Source organism: Vipera berus, assembly GCF_964194415.1.
Source record: "Vipera berus genome assembly, chromosome: 2".
Lineage (NCBI taxonomy): Eukaryota > Metazoa > Chordata > Lepidosauria > Squamata > Viperidae > Vipera > Vipera berus.
Genome location: NC_138203.1, coordinates 80,170,866 through 80,192,195, shown reverse-complemented (window position 1 = coordinate 80,192,195; position 21,330 = coordinate 80,170,866). Strand labels below are relative to the sequence as shown.

Below are 21,330 nucleotides of genomic sequence, written 5' to 3'. Positions count from 1 at the left end.
TCGTGGACTTCAACTCCCAGAATTCCTGAGCCAGCCATGCTGAGGGGAAAGGGAGACGTTTCCAAGCTGAGCCATGCTGGCTCAGGAATTCTGGGAGTTGAAGTCCACGAGTCACAAAAGAGCTAAGGTTGCCTACCCCTGGTCTATACCATTTCTATTTATTAAAAGCATATTGTGTAACCCTCAGTTGATCAAAGCAATGGCCAGCAAGCCCATAGAGTGACAACCTTATCATATGAAAGATTGCAACCTAGACTTCAGATTAAAAAAATCATATGACATATTGCAACTTAGACTACAGATAAAAAGCTTAAATTAATAAAATAGAATTTATGTTATTTATTTATAAAATTTATTGGCCGCCCATCTTATCATAGGGTACCATAGGGCAACTCTGAGAGGCTTACAGTTATATCTAAGTTAAAACAGAGGAAGTTAAAATCAAACCTTAAAACCAATAGAACTAGAACTAGAACTAGAACAGAACAGAAGAGAACAGAACAGAATACTTTATTTGGCCAAGTGTGATTAGACACACAAGGAATTTGTTCCCGGCGCAGAAGCTCTCAATGTCCATGCAGAATAACAGAGTAATAATAATCAGAATAATGATAGTAATAAGAGAAGGTAGTTGAAAATATATTGTTTGTTTGTGAAATTAAGCTTTCCTCCTAGAACAGAATATTTGGGAAGTCTTATTGAAAAAAATCTTTCAACAGAAGTAACGCTTCTTTTCTGTTTTAGCTGGTCTATGGTTATAGCAAAAGCTGATTTACTTCATCCTCATTTAAATTTAGGATTAGAAACTCATTTAAATAGCAGACTACGGATTTAGGAAATGATGCTTCATATGTAAGGTAAAAGAGTTTTACTATTTAAAATTGATTCCTGGTGATTTCAGGAGCATATTCCTGTAACTGTTTTGGCAACAATATAGAAATATTTGATGCTGGATTCTTCTGGAATGATTTGTGAACTTTCCAGTCTAGGTTACTGCCCTGGTATTTCTTGGCGTTGTGTCATCTACTATTATCAAGTTCTGACCTTGCTGAGATTAGTCAAAGCTCAGATACGATGCCTGCTCTATTGTAATTCCATAACCTACAACCTACATTTTAGGGAATTTGGAATTGAACAACAGCAGTTAAAACTGAGTTGATTTGGAAGAATAGTGAAAAAATAAGTCTAATGGCATTTTTATTTTTTTGAGGATGCATTTAAAAAAACACACGAACACATGTATCTTTTTTAAAGTTATGCCAAGTTGAAACAGCGGCTAACTCTAAAATGTTCAGAAGTCTTTCAGTGTAAAATGAAGAAAGCATCAGGTAGCAAAGATTTTCTTTTACAAATTACTAACAACGCTGGAAATGTTCAAGAAGTGCCTGCAGTGGATTTTAAAGTACTATTGCAGGAATTCTTTAGGTTGAAATATGGCAATATCAAACAGAGACTTTAAAAAGAAAGAGAACAGTTACACATCTGGAAGAATGCTCCTGAAGTACTGCTTTCAACTTTTGTGTAGTGCTACCCAAAGGAGCTGCAAACAGTTACCTAGTGGGTTGAAAGTCTGTTCCTTTTTTAAAATCCTGCCCTCTTCAGATGAAGATGGTTTGCTCTGCTACTAAGTCCTTTTCAGATGTCAAAGGCAACCCATAAAACAATACAATCACTCCTAGGGTGCCACTTCCAGAGCACTATGGGAACCATAGCAAAGGATTCTGGGTAACTTTGTAGTTGTGGGGCTTTTATAATTGGGTTGCTACATTTAAAAGACAATAATTACTGATTTAAATTACAATATGGCAGTTTTGCACTGAATTGTACATCCCTTGTGTCTCTATGTGTTTTTGCTGTGCAAATGTTATATCTTACCCATGTATAATTGTCATTACTCTAGTACATACAGCAGAGGATGTTTTAATCTGAGCAGACATCTGGTGATGAAAATTACAGCACTGCCATTAGGCATGGGGAATGCCGGAGAAAGACAACAACTTTAAAAAAAATATTTCCTGGATTGTGCCAATAATGATATTTTTCCAAGGAATCTCAGAAATATCACATTCCTTCACAGCAATATCAAATTTTGAAACACCATTTGCACATTTTATCTCCTTTATTTACATACAAAGTCCTTTAGATCAATATGCATCATGAGTCTTAGGAATGGCAAAGCGTATTTCTTCATTTGCAATAAGCTGTACTGCAACATGTAATGCCACACCGTGCAATATAAAGCTGTGTTAAAAAAAAATTACAGTAAAAGGATTAGGCTGCTCAGAGTCACTTGATTGAGTTAGGCGGCTATAGAAATTGCATATATAAATAAATACAATATAGACTTTTGTAATTCTACTACAAACAATGTAGTTACTGTTAAATGCTTCTATATACAATATACGTGTCTGTAGCTTTTCATCAACATCTACACATCTATATCAATACAGCTACATAGGAATCAAAGGACATCTGCCAATACTCAAGTTGCACATACTATAATATTTCTATCTAAATAAAATCTAGAACATCTGAGTTCTCTTAAATTGAGAACTAATCTTATACTACCAAAGAATACAATACAGCTAATAGAAAGATAGGAACAGCAATCAGAGGGATTTAACAATTTGTGGAAAAGGACAAGAGCAGTATGGATCTCCAGAGAGATAGCATTCCACAGCACAAGAACATACTTCATGGGCCCACAAAGTGATCCTACTTGATTGATGGGATCTGGAGTGTCTCCACTCTAGCTGGTCTCACTAAACCAGTGGAAAAACATGGAAAAAGGCATGGCCTCAAGTAGCTATGGTAACCAGCTCCTTGAATTTCAGCCAGAAGTCAACTGGCAGCTGCTAGAGCTTGCAAAATAGTAGAGGTATAGGCTCGTATCATGACACACTTCCTGAAATGCTATCTTCCTGCAATGCTGCATTGGACCGGTTGTAATTTCCCAATCTTATTCAAGGGCAGCCCCATCTAGAGTGACCAAGGCATGAATGACTGTCTTAAGGATCTCCCTCTCCAACAAGGGTCACAACTGGCATACCAGATGAATCTTGTTGGCCACAGCTGCTATCACAGAAGCTGTGAATCCAAGAGGATCTCTAGATGGTGCCTTATGTTTCACCTGGGGGTAATGCAACCCTATGAAAGACTAAAGATGGAATGTCCCCTGGACTGCAGGGTGGGGGTGGTGGGATCAAACAAGTAACTATTTTCTCATGTCAGGACAGAACCTGAGTCAACGTCTTCCCTTTCAAGCCTGCCTAGCTTCCAGGCACTTGGGCATGACTTTAAAAGCATCAGTTTGTTGGCCGAAGGTCAAAAGGCACAGTTGGATATCATCAGCATATTGATCGTACCTGACCCCAAATTGATGAGGTTACCCAGAGGTTTCAGGTAGATATTAAACAAAAGGAGAGGAAAAGTCAAGCCCTGTAGCACCTCAATTGAAACTGGATAAAACTGAAAAGAAATCAGAACTGGCACATATTTAGATATTTTGCCTGGATTCTCACATCTGTTTTATATTATTTACTTTTTCTTGGACAGCATTAATGTTTCTTATATGTTTCTAGCTTCTCTTTTTATCTATTAGTAATACCAGCAAGAAAAAATATGGTATATTATTTTTGTATCGTGTGTCATATATATGCCAGAATCAATACTCCAGAAAGGGAAGATCCAAGACAAAAAACATAATTAATGAATAACTGCTGACTAAAATTATTTGCCTGTAAAAAGTTACCATATTTATGGAATCAGCTGATCTTGCATCTACATATAGCAATCATTCTCTCTCAGAAGCAAATATTCTCATATATTAACACACAATTACTGTTACAGAGAAATGTACACATTCGGCTTCCTCCAGCCAAACAGCCAAAAAAAGGAGGAATAAAACAGGAGGGAGAAGAGTGTATATGCAAGGGGAAGGAAAGAACAAAAAGAAAAATCTTATTTAGGTGTTAAGCATTAAATAATTAACTAGGCAGATTACTCTAGCTAAGCAATGACTGGTTCTAAAGTGATTCTTCAAAGTTATCCATGTTTTTCAGCAGTAGGAATGTTTGCAAAAAAATTATATCTCTTGCTTATTCCTTTGCCTTCTACAGAATTTTTTTCTATTCTTATCAATTAATATAAAGTTAATCCTTCAGAATCAGTGAATGTAAGATGAATCCTTTAATTCAATTTAGGAGAAAGCACTTCATTCATTATTAGTCTGGTTTTTTTTTACCCAAGTCCTATTTTAGCTAATTGATTAATTGCGTGAATGCCATGGCCCTCTATGGGTATGCAAATTCCTACTCCCATGGAGGGAAGTGTATATCCATTTATTGGGTCCTGGATGATGAATGTAATGTGGACGTCCAACTGCATTTACATTGCCTGTATTATGTAGAAATCAGCTCCTACATAGAAGTCTCCTTGACTGGACTATGGCTTTCTAAACTACTAATAAAAGTGCATTTCAAAAGTGTTTTTATTTCACACGTGCATTTATTGTGTTTCTAAATCTGTCTATGTATTTAAAAAACTAAGGCCATGACACAGTTCAAATTATATTTGAAGGTGGAGATGTATAAATGCACTTGCTGATTCCATCTTATACCACATATATAAAAAGAAAAACGTGTCTTTATGAGTTGTGGGGGTTAACCAGGAAAAAAAATGCAAACTAACCAGGGCACAAAACGCTGATCTTTTGTTTACAAATTCTATTAGTTTAACAAAATATAAAACACAAAGGAAAATAAAAAAAAAGTAATGGAAAACTAGGGGGAAGGAAAAAAGGGAAGAAAAGATATGGGTTAGAAAGGGAAAAAGAACAAAAAAGTTGACTGCTAACTCTTTTTAGCAGAGTAGAAGATAACATAACAACCTCATTTTTTTTACTTTTACACAATAATATATACACTAGCTATTTCTATAAAAATGCTGATCTTTTATGAAAATATGTTCACCTACCAAATTATAAATGCATTCAGACATTTCAGTGGTCCTTCCACAGCAGTTCAGAATTTCTGTAAGTGTGATGTAATTCTTTACATCAATTATCAGGAGAGCTTGTCCTCATGGCTGCCATTTCTATTTTCATAAAACTGATCCATGAAAATAAACCGTTTAGAGCAAAATATGCATTGCTTGAGAAAAGAACCAATTACAGCCTTCTCATTCTTCGTATCTTGCCACTTCATATTCAAAAGCATTATGCATCATCCTGATCTTTTCAGACAGATTTGTGAACCATATGCATGATTTCAGTAAATAATATATCCGGTATGTAATAGGGTGATATTCAACTTTGCTCGGAACTGGTAGGCTTATAATTACAATCCTGTACATTTAATCACTAAACGTTAAATTTTTGTCATATTTTATAATATTTTTTTACCTGAACAGTTTGTTTGCTGGCTTGAAGTTGCTGTTTGGTTAGATGCAACTGGGATGTTAATCTTTTGTTTGCTTCCCTGGACTTCTTGAGAGATAATACCGCTGCTAGTTTTGATTTCTGTACTACAGCTAACTGCTGCTGTAAAGATGTGATACGTCCCCAAAGTGACATGGAGCAGCCAGATTTCTGGACCATGATACTTCTTATCTTCTCTCTGTTAACTAAAAGTTTAATATTGACCAATTATTAATCTGACACTACATTAGCTTCAAAGAAATGATTTTTTTTCTGTTGCAAAGGACTGCTGAATGTCCTTTCCAACATCCAATAGAACCAAACCCAAGTTTCTCCTGCTACAAAACACAATATATACTATACAATTGCCAAGGTATATGTACATATGCCGTGATGCCGAAATTGCAAAAACATATTTTGCTAGCCAAAACAGTAAATTTTCTTCATTTCTATGACTTGCTCCCTCTTCTTTGTGGCAGCCCCTCAAATACTGGAATGCTGCTAGCATGTCTCCCTTATTTCTTCTTTTCTCTAGACTAGCTAAATCCAATTCATATATTTTAGTCTCCAGGCCTTATAATCATCTTAGTTGCTTTTCTCTGCACTTTTTTCCCCCCAAAGTCTCAACATCTTTTTTTGGAATATATTAGCTATGCTTCTAAAGCAGAATCAGAAACAAACTAGTAACTACACTACAAACTATTTTGTTAGTACTCTGTGATTTTTTTGTAATCTCCTAGTGAAAAATCTAACCCAAAAAAGGAAAAAAAATCGATATACTCCTTAGCCTAAGACTGCCAAGCCTTCTAAAAGATGAAGTAGGTTGAAGTAAGACATTAAATTTTTAAGGTGAGTGAAACATGTGCTTTTATTTAATATTATTAAATAATATTATTTAATATTATTTAATATTCCCAGGTCCTTGGGAAGGGTTCAGCAGATGGAGAAAAATGCCAAATCCAGTATAAACATCTGGCTCACTGTACGACCGGTCCCAGAAGTTATCAGTACATCGGATGCCATACCAAAAAATCTTGGACAGCACTTAGAAAACATGAGCATTGACAAAATTTCCATCTATCAATTACACAAGGCTACAGTGCTTGGATCCATAGATATACTATGCCAAATACTTAAGGTATTCTAGTTTTGGGGTAGAATTTGATGCATATAAAGGGCAATACCAGCTAAAAGAATGACCAGCTATGATTTCATATTTTTGTGTCTATAGTAATAATAACTGCAAATATTTTTTTTATAATTTTAAGATTGCAAAACGGTTAGAGTACTTGTTTTGCAGTCTTTAAAAAAAAAATCTGCTTTCTATCCTGAGTGACGAGCATAGCCCATAAAGTCTGGACTGAGGAAGGAAATAGCTTTGAGAATACATAAAGGCAGCAGAGAAAGAAACCTACTTATATTAAGACAAGCTTAAGAAACATAAAAGCAGGTATGCTCTCACAGCAACTAGTCCATCCCACTTTAAGGAAATTCTTTTTACTTATTGATGTATTCAGTTGATATATCCTCTCTGATGCTGTTAGAGAGATTTGAAATACAGTATCCACTATAGGTCTCAATTTGGCATTTTTTAAAGCCACAGTACACTGTCTGTTTTATCCAGCTGGTGTTATGTCAAAACCCCTGCTAGTGCCCATTGAAGAAATTGGTCTCAAAGTCCTGACTACTAGGGATTAGAGAGAAGGAGAAAGATATAAGCAACCTTATATAAGCCTTCTTATAGATTTTTTTTAAGGGACGCATTGGCTCAGTGGGTTAGGATGCTGAGCTTGTCGATCAGAAGGTCGGCAGTTTGGCGGGTCGAATCCTGAGTGCCGCGTAACAGAGTGAGCACCTGTTACTCGTCCCAGCTTCTGCCAACCTAGCAGTTCGAAAGCACGTAAAAATGCAAGTAGAAAAATAGGGACCACTACAGTGGGAAGGTAACAGCGTTCTGTGCGCCTTTGGTGTCTAGTCATGCCAGCCACATGACCACGGAGATGTCATTGGACAAGCGCTGGCTCTTCGGCTTTGAAACGGAGATGAACACTAGCCCCTAGAGTTGGAAACGACTAGCACGCATGTGCGGGGGAACCTTTACCTTTACCTATAGATTTTTTTAAAAAATAAAAAAGAGGGAGGGGGGTACTGACAAATACACCACCTGATGACTCGGACTCTATTATTAAACTGCCTTTTCTTACTATAAGGGAATATGAAATCAAATTACGTTAATGAACAGACATCATTTTGTTGCTCCTGAGGAGAAGTGTAAATTTCTTTTCTTTAAATTATAATGATCCTGCTGCATCTATTTTATTTTAGATATTTGTGAGCTATATTGATGACTACTGTCAATCCAGATGCTATCTATCCACAAATGTAAATATAATTTTGCTACTACAAAAAGATTTTATGTATTCTTACCTTTGTAAGGATTGAATGCCGAATTTAGAATCTTTTTCCTTTGGACAGTTATTACTAATTCACCTTTCCTTTTCTACAAACACAAGAAAAATTATTATATTCATAGGATTTACATGTTTCCACAAATATACACTGTGTGTGTGTGTGTGTGTGTGTTAAAAAAACTCATTTTTGCTTTATTGGTAACCCTAAAATCTTGGAACTAAAACAATAAACAAAAATGCTACCTTTCTCACACTTATGACCTTAACTTATCAATGTTGTGTTGTCATACTGAGGAGCCTCCCAAAATAATTGCCATTCAATTGTTAAACATTATGAAGTCTTTATTTTTGTGTGAAATGAAATGAAATATTCGCTTCATGTGTATTAGCTTCCCCTAGAAAAGAGATTCTTAAATTGTCTGACCAAATTATCCCTTTTTCTAGTCTGGAATAAAGTTGTGACCCTCACCAAACACCAGACAAACCATCACAGCAGTGATAGCCCCAAACTAGATCCTCGACTCACAATTACAAATTGCTCCATTATCCCTAAACCATACCCAAATCACTGGTAGTAGGTAACTAGTGGTGTAAATTTTAACTGTTTTTATATTTATCTTTTTATCATTTCATATTTATCTTTTTATACCATTTTATAAGCCCAGAGTCACTCCAATGGCAATATGAGTGTGTGTGTGTGTGTGTGTGTGTGTGTGTGTGTGTGTGTGTGTATGTATGTATGTATGTATGCATGCAGCACAAGGGAATGCCTTGAAGTAACTCAAACCTTACCTTTTTCTGATGTAATTTGCTTTCAGTTTCTAAACACTTGCTGATTGGGGTTATTTTATTATTCTCGATCTTATTTTGTTCTTGCTGTTCATTTGTTTTTGTCAGTGAAATATGATGTACTGCTTTTGTCTCCAGGTTTTCAGAATTCAGTATTTCAGAGTCACTAAGAAGAATGCATTTTTTTAAAAAAAAAGATTTACTGGTCTTAGATTTAATTGTCCATGGCATGCTGATCAATGGCAGAACAAATAAAGTCATTGCTATAACTTCTGTACATTTAAACTTATATGGAAAGTACTTATCCAGAACCCTCACTTAGAACCTTATATAGTTGAAGACTTTTTTTGCAGGAGATGCATCCTGTACTGTATGTTCCTGGGAATAGCTCCAAACAATACATCAATCCATGCCTAAACATCAAGATAGTACTGAATTGACGTGACAGTGAAACTGTGACCATTTACAAATTATCAAACTGTGACAATGTTTACATGGTGAATAGGGAGATTCATATTGAATAGGAAAAAGTCGTAGAAGTAGCTTCAGTTCGTATAGAACCGTGGTGGCGAACCTATGGCATGCGTACCACAGGTGGCACGCAGAGCCCTCTCTGTGGACATGCACGCTGTCGCCCCAGTCCTAGGCCTTCAGCTGGGTTTTATAAAACCGTTTCGCTGTAGGCCTCTGCCACCATGTGCAAAAAAAAAAAAGGTTCAATCAATCAATCAATTTCAACTTCTCGTGGGGAAAAAGATCTCGCAAAGTTGGAATTGACTGATTGAACTTTTTAGTCCCACCCAGTCTGCCGTTACCACCGCAGCCACACACACCCAATGGGACATGCACACCCAACTGGCCACACCCACCCAATGGGCCACGCCCACCCAGCACCCGACGATACATGTGGGTTTTGGGTTGCAGTTTGGGCACTCGGTCTCTAAAAGGTTCGCCATCACTGGTATAGAATATGCTCTGATGTGCAATTGAATATCTTAGCATAAGTAATGCAAGTCAACTAAGGAAAAATTATAGGGAGACGCCTGGGCCGATTAACTTAAAAATTAGAAAGAAAGAAAAAAGGATCATCAGGTTTCAGCTTATCTTTATGAAGCAGCATATACTGGGATTGGTTGGTGGGAGACGTGAGGGAGGGAGGGCGCAAATACAGCTTAATGTTAGTTCAAGCCTTCTACTATAATTCTCTATGAGGAATGCCAGAGTAATAAGAAGCAAAAAACCTTCAGATTCTGGAGATGCTTGGAATTCTGAAAGCAGGAAAGAAATGAACTCAAGAAAGGAGAACCTGTACAATCTAATCTCCCCATCAGAAAGAGACCACGGAGGTTTGTTTGTTGTTGTTTTTCTGAGGGGAATGGAGGGGAATTGAGAGGTGTCTTGACTCCTGTCTACTGGGCGGACAAATACCTGCTGTTATCTTGGCAAGATTTCAGAAGTGGTTTGCCATTGCCTGCTTCCTAGGGCAGAAAGCAAGTGACTGGCCCAAGGTCACCCAGCTGATTTTGTGCTTAAGGCAGGACTAGAACTCACTAATCTCCCAGTTTCTAGCCTGATGCCTTAGCCGCTATACCAAACTGGTTCTCCCAAGGAACGTTAGTCTTCCCTAATATGTACTATAACAGGCTTTATGATTTGTAGAGGAGGAGATGACACCAATAAATTAAAAATATTGCAGGCCATACAGGAGTACTTGATTCACTGATCAGCTGTTCAGCTAGTGAGGAGCATTGGTGGCACATAAGTGCAAAATTTGGGGACAGCAACAGTGAATTTATTGGCTTCTTTAAAAAAAACACAGATGGACCATGCCTGCAAGTTATATGTTGCACAGAACAATATCCATTGTTAGGACAAATTCAAATTTGGCAATGAGAAATTCAGCAATAAACATATAAACCTAAATCACTGATGGCTCTAAAGAAGAAATTTCACAATAGGCAAATCTGACTGCGAACAATTCATTTTGGAGGAAGTGAGGGTTTAGAATAATTCTTATTTTTTCCTTTTTCTTCAACTACAGAAAGCTGAAGGATACGTTTAGATTGGGTGGATTGATTATAGTAATGACTGCTGAAAAGCTATGCTTGGTACTGAGCTTGCTGAAACAACCATCAGGCCCCTGATCATTAATGATAATTGCTGTGTCAGTCAAGCTGGTAGTGACATATAGACTATAGTCTACAGCATACCCTTGACAATAAGCTTCTAATTTCCTTTATCCCAAAGGAAAATTAGCCGGAGATATTATCAATTACAATTAACCTATTTCATAAAATTTTGGCATTATGGATGACATCTCTCTTCAAGGTACAGAGGATAAAATTGAATATCCAGCTTTAAAGAACATGTCCCAAACTAACATCTCATGACCATAATCTCAAAAGTAAGTGGTAATGCACCACCAATCCGCTACACCAAGGGATGACAAACCTTTCAAATGCATTTACAAGCAGGAGCAAGGATTTGTTAGAGCACGGGTGTCAAACTTGCCACGTCATGTGACGTGTCGTGACTTATCGTGACTTTTTTTATATTGCTGGAGCTGGGGTAGGCGCGGCCTCCGCATGATGCAACTGGCCAATGGGCCTGCAGTTTGACACCCCTGTGTTAGAGCCTCTAAAACACCGAGTAAAATGCCCAACAAGAGGGGACTATATTCTAAGTTTAGTTTTGACCAATGGGGATGGGGTATTAGAAGTTGATAGGGGAAAACCTGGGTTTCAGTGATCACCAATGCCATTGGTTTGTCATTAAAACTAAAGCAGATATAACATACACTAAACTTGAAGTTTAGGCTTCAAGCAGACAAGTTTTACCAAAATGGGGGATTATCTAAAACAGGCATGTCAAACTCGTGATGTCACGTGACGTCGCGCGACGTATCGGAACTTTTTCCCATTGCCGAAAATGGGATGGGCACGGTTTCTCTGTGACACTCCGGCCTGCGGGCCGGCAGTTTGACACCCCTGATCTAAAACATAAACTTGAAGGGTGACAGGAGTTAGTGCTAGGTGGACGCTGATAAAAGCTGCCATCCTGGAGGCAACTAGTCTTCATGTGAGGCCCATTAGTAAAAGCTAGGATTTACTAGGATAGTAAAGGAGAAAACTATCAGCATATAACAGATATAAGAATAGCAGGAATGTAGCTGATAGACAGGTGTATAAGAACCTATAGAGAAAGCCAAACAAGTCATTAATGCTGGTAAAGCACAGAAAGAGGAGGAACTGGCTAAAACTATTAAAAATGTAAACAACGTAAAGTTTACACAGGCTCAAAACTTAAGAGAGAACTTTTATAAAATGTTTTATAGGTGGCACTTAGATCCTAAAAAATTAGCAAGTATGTATCCGAACTGCCAGCCCAAATGTTGGAGGTGTGGCGGTGAAGATGCAACGCATTTTCATATATGGTGGACCTGTAAAAAGGTTAAAGCTTTTTGGATTAAAATTTGGTGGAACATGCAAAAGATATTCAAGAAAAGGATAAAGTTTTGTCCGCAACTGTTTTTACTGGGCATTATTACTGATACTACTGTTGTGGACACTAAGCTGATGTTGAACTTAATTACGGCAACGAGACTTTTAGTAGCGCAATATTGGAAGAAGGAAGAACTGCCGACTATAGAAGAATGGACTTTAAAAGTCTCCAATCTGGCGGAAATGGCAAAGATTTCAGCGTACTTGAAAGATCAAACGCAACAGAGATATATTGTGGAGTGGAAAAGATGGATTGATTATATTCAGAATAAATATGGGACTAAAAAGTTTCATCTAGCATTTGAATAAGTACTGATGTGATATTTATATTGCTTGTAGTTATTTTATTAGAGTTAAAGTGCGATAGATTTAACATTTTATTGTTGTTTGCATAAGGTAGACTATGATTGCTTGTATTTTTATACCCTGTATTGAGCTCTGGGAAGTCAGGGAGGGGGGAAGGGGAAGGGAGGGAGGTGTTGGGGAGGGTTGGGGAGAGGGGAGGGGGTTGGGAGGGGTTTTTTCTTTTTAAAAATGTATTGTAAAACTTTTCAATAAAAAAATGTAAACAACGTTTATGTTAAGGGAGATCTGGCTAAAGCAAATCTTAATAGAAGACTGTTCAGACTACTCAGAAGTAGATGCCGGTAACAAAAACAGGTTGGATAGATCATAGTACCCTTGTAGTGCAGTTTCTTTTCCAGGAGTTTTAGAGGTGGGGGTGGCAGATGAGCTATCCCACTTAAAGCTTAATAAAGCAAAAGGTCCAGATCATATTCACGTCAAAGTTCTGAGGGAAGTTCTAGGTGTGCTTGCTGGACCATTAATTGTTCTGTTTAACCAATCTCTTCTAACAGGTGAAGTTCCCCAGGACTGACAAACAGCTAATATTACATCCATCTACAACAGACATGTCAAACTCGCGACGTCACATGACATCGCACAATGTATCAGGACAGTCTTGTCATTGCCGGCAATGGGGTGGGCGCAGCTTCTGCGTGATGCATCCGGCCTGCAGGCCGGTAGTTTGACACCCCTGATCTACAAGAATGGAGTTAGGGAAGAAGTTGGAAACTATAAGCCATTAAGCTTAAGTCTGGTAGTAGTGAGGTTAATGGAACCACTCCTGAAAAAAAGGATTAAAAAACATTTAAAAGCGCATGTGACTGTTAATGGGGCATTGTCTGAACAGAGACCTGTCACAAGCAATTAACTCTAAGGCTCAGTTCTAGGTCCTATTTGGTTGAATGTGTTTGTAAGTAATATAACAGACAGGTTGCTAGGTAAGATTTCTCTTTTTGCTGATGATACAAAGGTCATAGGGTTGATGTTCCTGGGGGTATTCGTAAATGGAAAATGATTTGACATTGTTGGAAAATAGGTCAAAAATATGGAAACTGCAGCTCAATATTTCTAAATGTACGATCATGTACTTGGGGGAAAAGGATCCTCTGGCAGAGTACAGTATTGGGGATACAGTGTTAGACAGAACAACAGAAGAAAAGGATTTAGGTGTGCTTATAGCAGATTGATTGCTAAATGACTAAACAGAGACCTCACTTTAAAAAAACACACGTATCGATAAGATTGAGCAAGTCCAGAGATGGGTAACAAAATGGTGCAAGGTTTGAGGGACAAAATATTTCTGAATATGTACAGGCTGGAAGACAGAAGGGAAAGAGAGGACATGACTGAAATTTTTAAATAGATTAAGGCTGTGAATAAAGTTCTAGACGGCACTATTTTTCAACATGAAGCAAAAATCAAGAACACGGGTATAATCTCCAGCTGACGGGAGGGAAGCTCAAAAGTAACATTAGAAAGCATTCCTTCACAGAAGTAGTAGCAGAATTTTACAAGCAACTTTCCAACAGAGATTTTTTATTTTTATTTTTATTATTTTAATTCCATTTATATCCCGTCCTTCTCCGAAGACTCAGGGCGGCTTACAAGCTTAGCAGTAGCCTTCATTCTATGTATATGCCTGCTTATTAGGGTTTTTGCTCCCCCCCAAGCTGCATTATTACAAAGTCAGCTTAATTGCCCCCAACAATCTGGGTCCTCATTTTACCTACCTCGGAAGGATGGAAGGCTGAGTCAACCTTGAGCCTGGTGGGATGCGAACCTGCACTAATTGCAGGCAGCTGGTGTTACTTAAGGAGGCATTAGCCCACTGCTCCACCAAGGCTCTTATATCTTATATCACTCCTTAAATAGTTTAGGTTGACTTAACACATTTCAGCATATGAAACTTACAAGAATTCAAGGTATCAAGCTGTACTTGATCTTCATAGATTTAAACTTGATCATACCGTATTTTCCGTTATGATAGTGGGTGAATCATCAGTAACTGACTTTAAAGATGCTTGGGATAAACACATGTCTATCATCCAACAAAAATTAAATAAAAATTAAAAATTAAAAATTAAAAACAATTAATTAAAAAGGAAACAAGCAAAAAACTCAAAGGGCAGACTTAATGAACCACTGGATCTTTTTCTTTCATCAATTTTCTGTGTTTGTATTAATTTTTATTATATTCCGTTTTATTATATAAAGAGCTGCAGTGGCGCAGTGGTTAGAATGCAGTATTGCAGGCTAATTCGGCTGACTGCCAACTGTCAGCAGTTTGGCAGTTCGATTTTGACCGACTCAAAGTTGACTCGGCCTTCCATTCTTCCGAGGTCGATAAAATGAGGACCCAGATTGTTGGAGGCAAAAGGCTGACTCTGTAAACTGCTTAGAGAAGGCTGTAAAGCGGTATATACATCTAAGTGCTACTGCTATTATATTATTTATTGTGAAAAATAACTACAGACATACATTCAAATTTTCTAAATTTCAAAGTCATACATAAATAGCAACCCAGTACCCTTTCTATTTGCATTATATTAATTCTTTTCTTGGTGAGCAATATTAATGTACATGACAGCAACATATTATTAAGTTATTATGATAACATTTTATATAAAGGAGTATCTGTTTGATGTATGACATATCCCATATGCATTTTCCATAAGGAAATTTGAGGTATGAAGAACCACTTCCTCCACTTTTGTTAATATTTAACAGATGTGATAGTTATTTTAAAAAGTCTTCAACATTGAATAATCTTAAATCACAAGTTACCAATGGCTTTAATGGGGGAGTCAAAGCTTAATTAAGCTGACAGAATAAGAACTTAGACTCCAATTGTAAAGTCAGTGATTAAGGTCTTACTTTCATTAACTTGGATTATTTTCATGCTTCTATTTTCTCTAACCACAAATAAGTTGCAATAGCAAAGAAAGAATTTATGGTTGTGGAGCTAGTAATTGATACCTAAACATCTCTTCAAGCAATTGTGTCTGATCTTATATTATTCAGAATGTTTTGTATCTACTCCCCTTCTATAAGCTGGAGCTGTCATGGGAAACCCATTTGAAACCAATTATGGTTTATTCTTGATTGTGCACACTAAGATAACTATGGACCAAATCGTTAGTTTAAAGCAAATATTGTACAAATCAATTTTTCATAAATTTAAATAGCTGAATTTGAGTAATATACAAAATTTAAAGTTCTACAAATGAGAACTAGTAAGATTTCTTTCTATCTTATGTAAAAGCTACACCATATCCAATTTTCTAGAGATTATTAATTAATAGTATTAATTAGCAAATAACACAGTGGACAGTGTCAATAATATACCACACCATTTAGGATGCTGGACTACTACCAGGGAAACCCAGATGAAAGTCCACCGTCCACTGTAGAAGCTCACTGGGGGATTTTGGAAAAACCAGTCATTTTTAGGAAAACCTATCTGCTAGGGTTTTTGCATGAGGCAAAATGGGAAGAAAAGCTATTATTTCAGTTATTTTAATGTACTAGATGAGCTTGTAAACTGTTGAAAGTTATCTGACTTTGGCAGAGTTTTTTTTTTAAAAAAAAAATCCATAAATCTGTATTCATACATACACACTTTGACCCTTGAAGAAAAGGCAGAATATCAATCCAACAATTAAAAAGTTCAGCACAAGGCCTGTCTAAATGATATTTCTGATTGTCTCTGAATTATGTATATACAGTAGAATCAAGCAAAAGGTAAGAAACTTTGCACTCATAGCTTATGGAATCACTATGAAACACCTGATTTCAGGCTGAGAAATAACTTTTGTTATGTTGTGGGATCTAAGGAACCTGTGCAGTTCTACTTACGGTTACAGAACCAATTTTCAACAATCTTTCAATTACACTTAGTACAATGACTATGCATGAAACATACATGAAATAATTAGTGTGGAAGGTCCTTAATTTAAAGGACACAAAACAGCTTGTAGACATCTGGTAGCAAGTTGAAATGGGTCATTCAAAATTTATCTAACCAAATTAAGGGGAAAAGTGTTTCTCCTCCTGGGTCGGCATGTCACAAGATAACTAAACTGACTTCCTGGGTTTGCTTGGGAATCCTTAGCTGTCAGAAGTGAATATGCAAAGGGCCAGCAAATTAAATCAACCTGCCAAACTGTCAATTTCAAGCCTCACGACTGCATGAAAATAGCATCACTAGAAGAAATCAAGCATTGCCTTCTTTTGGGTTTCCTGGCACCTATTCAAATACTTGTGCAGTTGTGGCTAATTCTGCATGCAAATTTCAGTCAATAAACTCAGAACAAGACCTCCCAAGATATTTCAAAGACTCTGACAGTATTTTTTCTGCATACCAAATCGACAGTAGTTGAAATTCAGTTTCTATTTGCTAGTGTTTTACATATGCACAGTGTCCCTTCTACAGAGCTACGTTAATGAGAGCTGTACCTGCTTTCACTCATATCTTCCCAGCCGTCCTTACTGAAGTTCTCAAGTGCACCACTCAGATCCTTGATGGACTGATTGCAAAGAGATTGATGTTCCACTAAGCTCTTTTTCTTTCCTGTTTTCAGTTTAACACTGGCACCTGTATTCTTACACCTGCATTGTCCACAAGCCGCTTCCACTGTGGTTTTGGAGTCAACCATTTTTGTTTTGCTCAGTAAGCTTTGCAGTTGTTTCACTTGACTCAGCAAATCCACATTTTCATTTTTCAATACATTTCCTTCTGCCACTTGCCTCTTCAGAGACATGATCTCTTTTTCCAGTCCATCTATTATTAACTGGAGCTTTGCTTTGTCCTTCTTTGCTTCTGTCATCTTTTCCACAAGTATCTTCAGCTCTTTTTCTCTGTCTTCTGCATCGTCTGTATGCTTTTTAAGCAATAGTTTCAGGTCGCTTTTATCCTTAACTAACCCTTTATTAATTTCCTTCAGCTTCTTGGATTCTTTTTCAAAGCCCATTATTCTTCTTTCCAATTGTGAAATCTGCATACAGTAGGGGGGGGGGGAAATCACTTTTAATGTTTTACGTAGAGGCTGGTCTTTTCCATTATGACTTAATATCCTATATAATCTCTGGAAATAAAATTCTATCCAGCACAACTATTTCAAATAACAAACTGAAAAATAACTTCACAGTAATGGGGAAGAAGGCATTTTTATTGCAATAATACATCTGTTAAAAAGGATATGTAATAAAATAAATTAAAATCCTTATACAGTGACACAAAAGCGATATGAAACAAAACAATGCATATTTATAACTTCAGTGATTTCTCAGTGATTAATCAACTTTTTTTTTTAAAAAAATTATATAGTAGCCCAGACTACAATTTTGGCTTTGATTTTGTACCATGATTTAAAACAAGGTTGCTGTTGACACTCTGTATTTCAGTTTTTTACAATGCAATACTGGTAATCCTTCACTTACAACAGTTCATATAGTGACTGTTCAAAGTTACAACAGCACTGAAAAAAAGTGAATTATGATTGTTATTCACACTTATAACTGTTACAGCAACCTCATGGTCACATGATCAAAATTCAGGCATTTGGCAACTGACTCATATTTATGACGGTTGCAGTGCCCCGGGGTCATGTGATCACCTTTTGCGACCTTCTGACAAGCAAAGTCAATGGGGAAGCCAGATTCATTTAACAACCATGTTACTAATTTAACAACTGCAGTGATTCACTTAACAACTGTGGCAAGAAAGCTCATAAAGTGGGGCAAAACTCACTTAACAATGGTCTCATTTAGCAATAGAAATTTTGGATTCAATTGTTGTATGATGGAAGACTACCTTTACCATTTTGGGGTGGTTGAAAAAAAGAGATATTATACCAAAACATAAATAATGAATACAGTACTAAAATTGGTGATGCAGAAGTTGCCATACCAGGTAAAACTGTTATGCTCACACAGGAACAATATGTAAAGCAGAAGTATTCATTCCTGTTTGCACTAAAACAACTAAGTATTATATCAATGCATCTTTGAGCCTCTATTGTAAGCACATTTTTGAATTTGGGCTTAAGTAACTCCAGCACTGAGATTGATTGCTGTGTAAGAAAAGAAATTTTATACTTTAGGTAGAACATACCATAACTAAAAGTTCTTCACTCCAGAATTTCAATTAGAAATGGCTCTAGAAGGAATTATTAGAGCTATTACTTCCTACTATAATCCAATAGTTTCAGAAAGACATCAGAGATTCCTGTATTATGCCAAACCATTCTTGACAGTTATGTCATTAAAATTATATATCATAAACTCCTTCTATCCCATGGGTGGTAGATACGACATCCTCTATCACTCAATTTGTTTTCCATTACTCACTCTATCTTAAGATAAATGAATGTGAGCATTTCTTGTTCTCAGTTATTACTTTAATATGTTTGTCATTTAGTAATAATGAGATGAGAACCTTCATTACCTAGAAATATGGCAATATATACAATCCCCTGATCTGCTGAAGACTACTTTACTTACAAGCTATTTTACAAATATAAAAATAAATGGACACAGCTAAACTCATTAGCCGGATGAGTGACTTTAAGCCAGTCACTTCCTAAGTGACAGAACAAATAGGAGGCAAGAATACTAGGTTTACTGCCTTGACTTGATGGGTGTGTGTGTGTGTGTGTGTGTGTGTGTGTGTGTGTGTGTGTATCTGTGTATGTGCGTAAAAGTGTATATGTGTGTATGTGTATGTATGTTTGTTATTATGGTTGGTTGCATAGTCAGCCAGATATTTAGACTGGATTTGGCATTTTTTATCCACCTATCGAGATCTCCCAAGGACCTAGGAAAGGCAGATGTTGTTTGATGGTGTTAGAAGTTTCATCAAGTTGTTCAGAGGAAAGCTACCAACTGAATGACAGTGATTTGTCCATGCTGATAGTGTTTACTCTCAAGACTTTTTTGTCTTTCTCATCAAATCTGGGATGTTGTTGTCCTTATTATTTTACCACATAAGATCTTCTCTATTCTATTCTGGCATATTTTTTTAAAAAAAAACTACATTAAATCATTCAAGAAGTAGGGATGATATGCAGAAAGTTTTTTTCAGGATTATTTGTATGTAGGAAATAAAATATAGGTTAAAACACACTATACCTCTTATAGTGATGTGAAAATCTAATAAAAGGGAAGGGAGTGACATGTCTTTTTCTTTCTTCCTTTTCTCCTGGACACTCAGATTTTCAAGACCTGATCCTAATTATTTGTTAATACAGTGCAAAATAAATACAGACCTATGCAATGATTTCCATCTTTAAAGTAAGACACACTTTATATTCATAAAACTGTATTTTTAGAATAAGGGTAAGAATAATCCGACTCTGAGAAAGTGCACATTTGTTTTTCTGCACAAACCATTAGCTTGAATGGAGCCAAATATAGAAAACATTGATTTCTGACACAGTTTTGACAGAATTATTTTGAGTTATGAGTGGTAATTAAAAAAATAACACATGGCTTATATTCATCAATGTTGTCTTTTAATATATGATCCCTTACACTGAAATTGAGATTTAACATGTGGAGCTCAATATCTTACAGATTAGGATACCTTCTGTAATGTCAGTGCTGATATTTCTTTCACATTCTTCTTTGGAGTACTGTGGTTGACCTCGTCTTCTTCACCAAGTTTATAGAGCAGTTCTTGAAGGAAGAATAAATAATACATTGTAATTCCAGTAAATATTCCAGTAAAGCAATACTAAAGCATTTTAAAGAAATGAGTTCATTGACTAAGAATATTGTGGTCTATTTTCTTGTCAAGCCATTTTGTCAGTTTCAAATCAGTGACTTTTTTTTTAAAAAAAATCGTATGCTATGTAATTCTGGTAGCATCATCATGATTTTTCTCCAGCTTTTCTGTGCTACAGAAAGCAAACTTACTACCTTTATATCTACACTGTCAGTTTTGTTCTCTGATTTTTATCCCTTTTAGGAGGAACAGAGTGCCTGGTAAACAGAGCAAAGAAAACTTTATGGACTTATAGTGGGCAAAACTTTAACTTCCTGCTTTTGTAAGATGAAATGTACACTGTACAAAATAAATCACATATGACATTTCACAGAAATGTTCGAGATTAGGGTGACCAATAATTTATACACTGCTTTGAGCACTTAGCAATATCACATCCTATTTCTTCCCCAGACTAGCTCCAAACTTGACACCTCAAAATTGTATAATGGATTAGCCATTATGTACAAAAAAGGATATAATCTGAAATATACTTCTACCAAATGATAATTGCTCGAACACTTAGCTGCTGTAGGAAAATTATTTCTGATATACTTTCTAACGCTTTTCATAAATCATTCCAATTACCTATCTCCTGGAAATTGTCAGGAACAAGTGAAAAGTCATTCACCCACAAATACCTTGCCCTCTGTTTCATTTTTTAATTACTGCACCCTTAAATCAGCAGTCTGCCAAAAACTTGCCCCAATGTTTTCGATGAAGTCAGTTCACATATTCAGCTGACTTTCATAAAACGCTCAACAGCTAAGAATGGCGAAATGGTAAGCAGGTTATATAAAGGAAAATAATTATATCAAAATTGCTTAGAAGTTGTAAATATTCGGAAATAACATTCCTTGTAAAATATACCTAGGAATATGCGGGAAACATTTCCTTTAACCATCCCATTCAGCACTATAAGTAGACAGAGTAGGTCAGGTATGATCTTCAATTTACAAACAAAGCAGAAGTGGAAGAAAAACATGCTACTCTCTGTAGGTTAGCAATCATCTTGGCATAAACAGTGACTAACAAGTTTGTTAGACTGAATTAGCCCTTTCTTTTGTCTTTGGAACTTGTCATGCCCAATTAAAACTTCTGTGTTCA

The 21,330-nt window shown here is 36.4% G+C and overlaps 1 protein-coding gene across 1 annotated transcript in view; it reads right to left on the bottom strand.

Annotated features, from left to right (window-relative positions):
- Window positions 1-21,330, bottom strand: part of CNTLN (centlein) — a gene marked incomplete at both ends in the record, with an annotated part of 198,071 nt that overhangs the window by 62,986 nt on the left and 113,755 nt on the right. Inside the window, 5 exons of the mRNA XM_081318884.1 lie at window positions 5,402-5,622; window positions 7,844-7,916; window positions 8,620-8,782; window positions 16,917-17,455; window positions 20,044-20,135. Coding sequence (XP_081175010.1) covers window positions 5,402-5,622; window positions 7,844-7,916; window positions 8,620-8,782; window positions 16,917-17,455; window positions 20,044-20,135 — 1,088 coding nt within the window. The remainder of the gene's footprint in view (window positions 1-5,401; window positions 5,623-7,843; window positions 7,917-8,619; window positions 8,783-16,916; window positions 17,456-20,043; window positions 20,136-21,330) is intronic.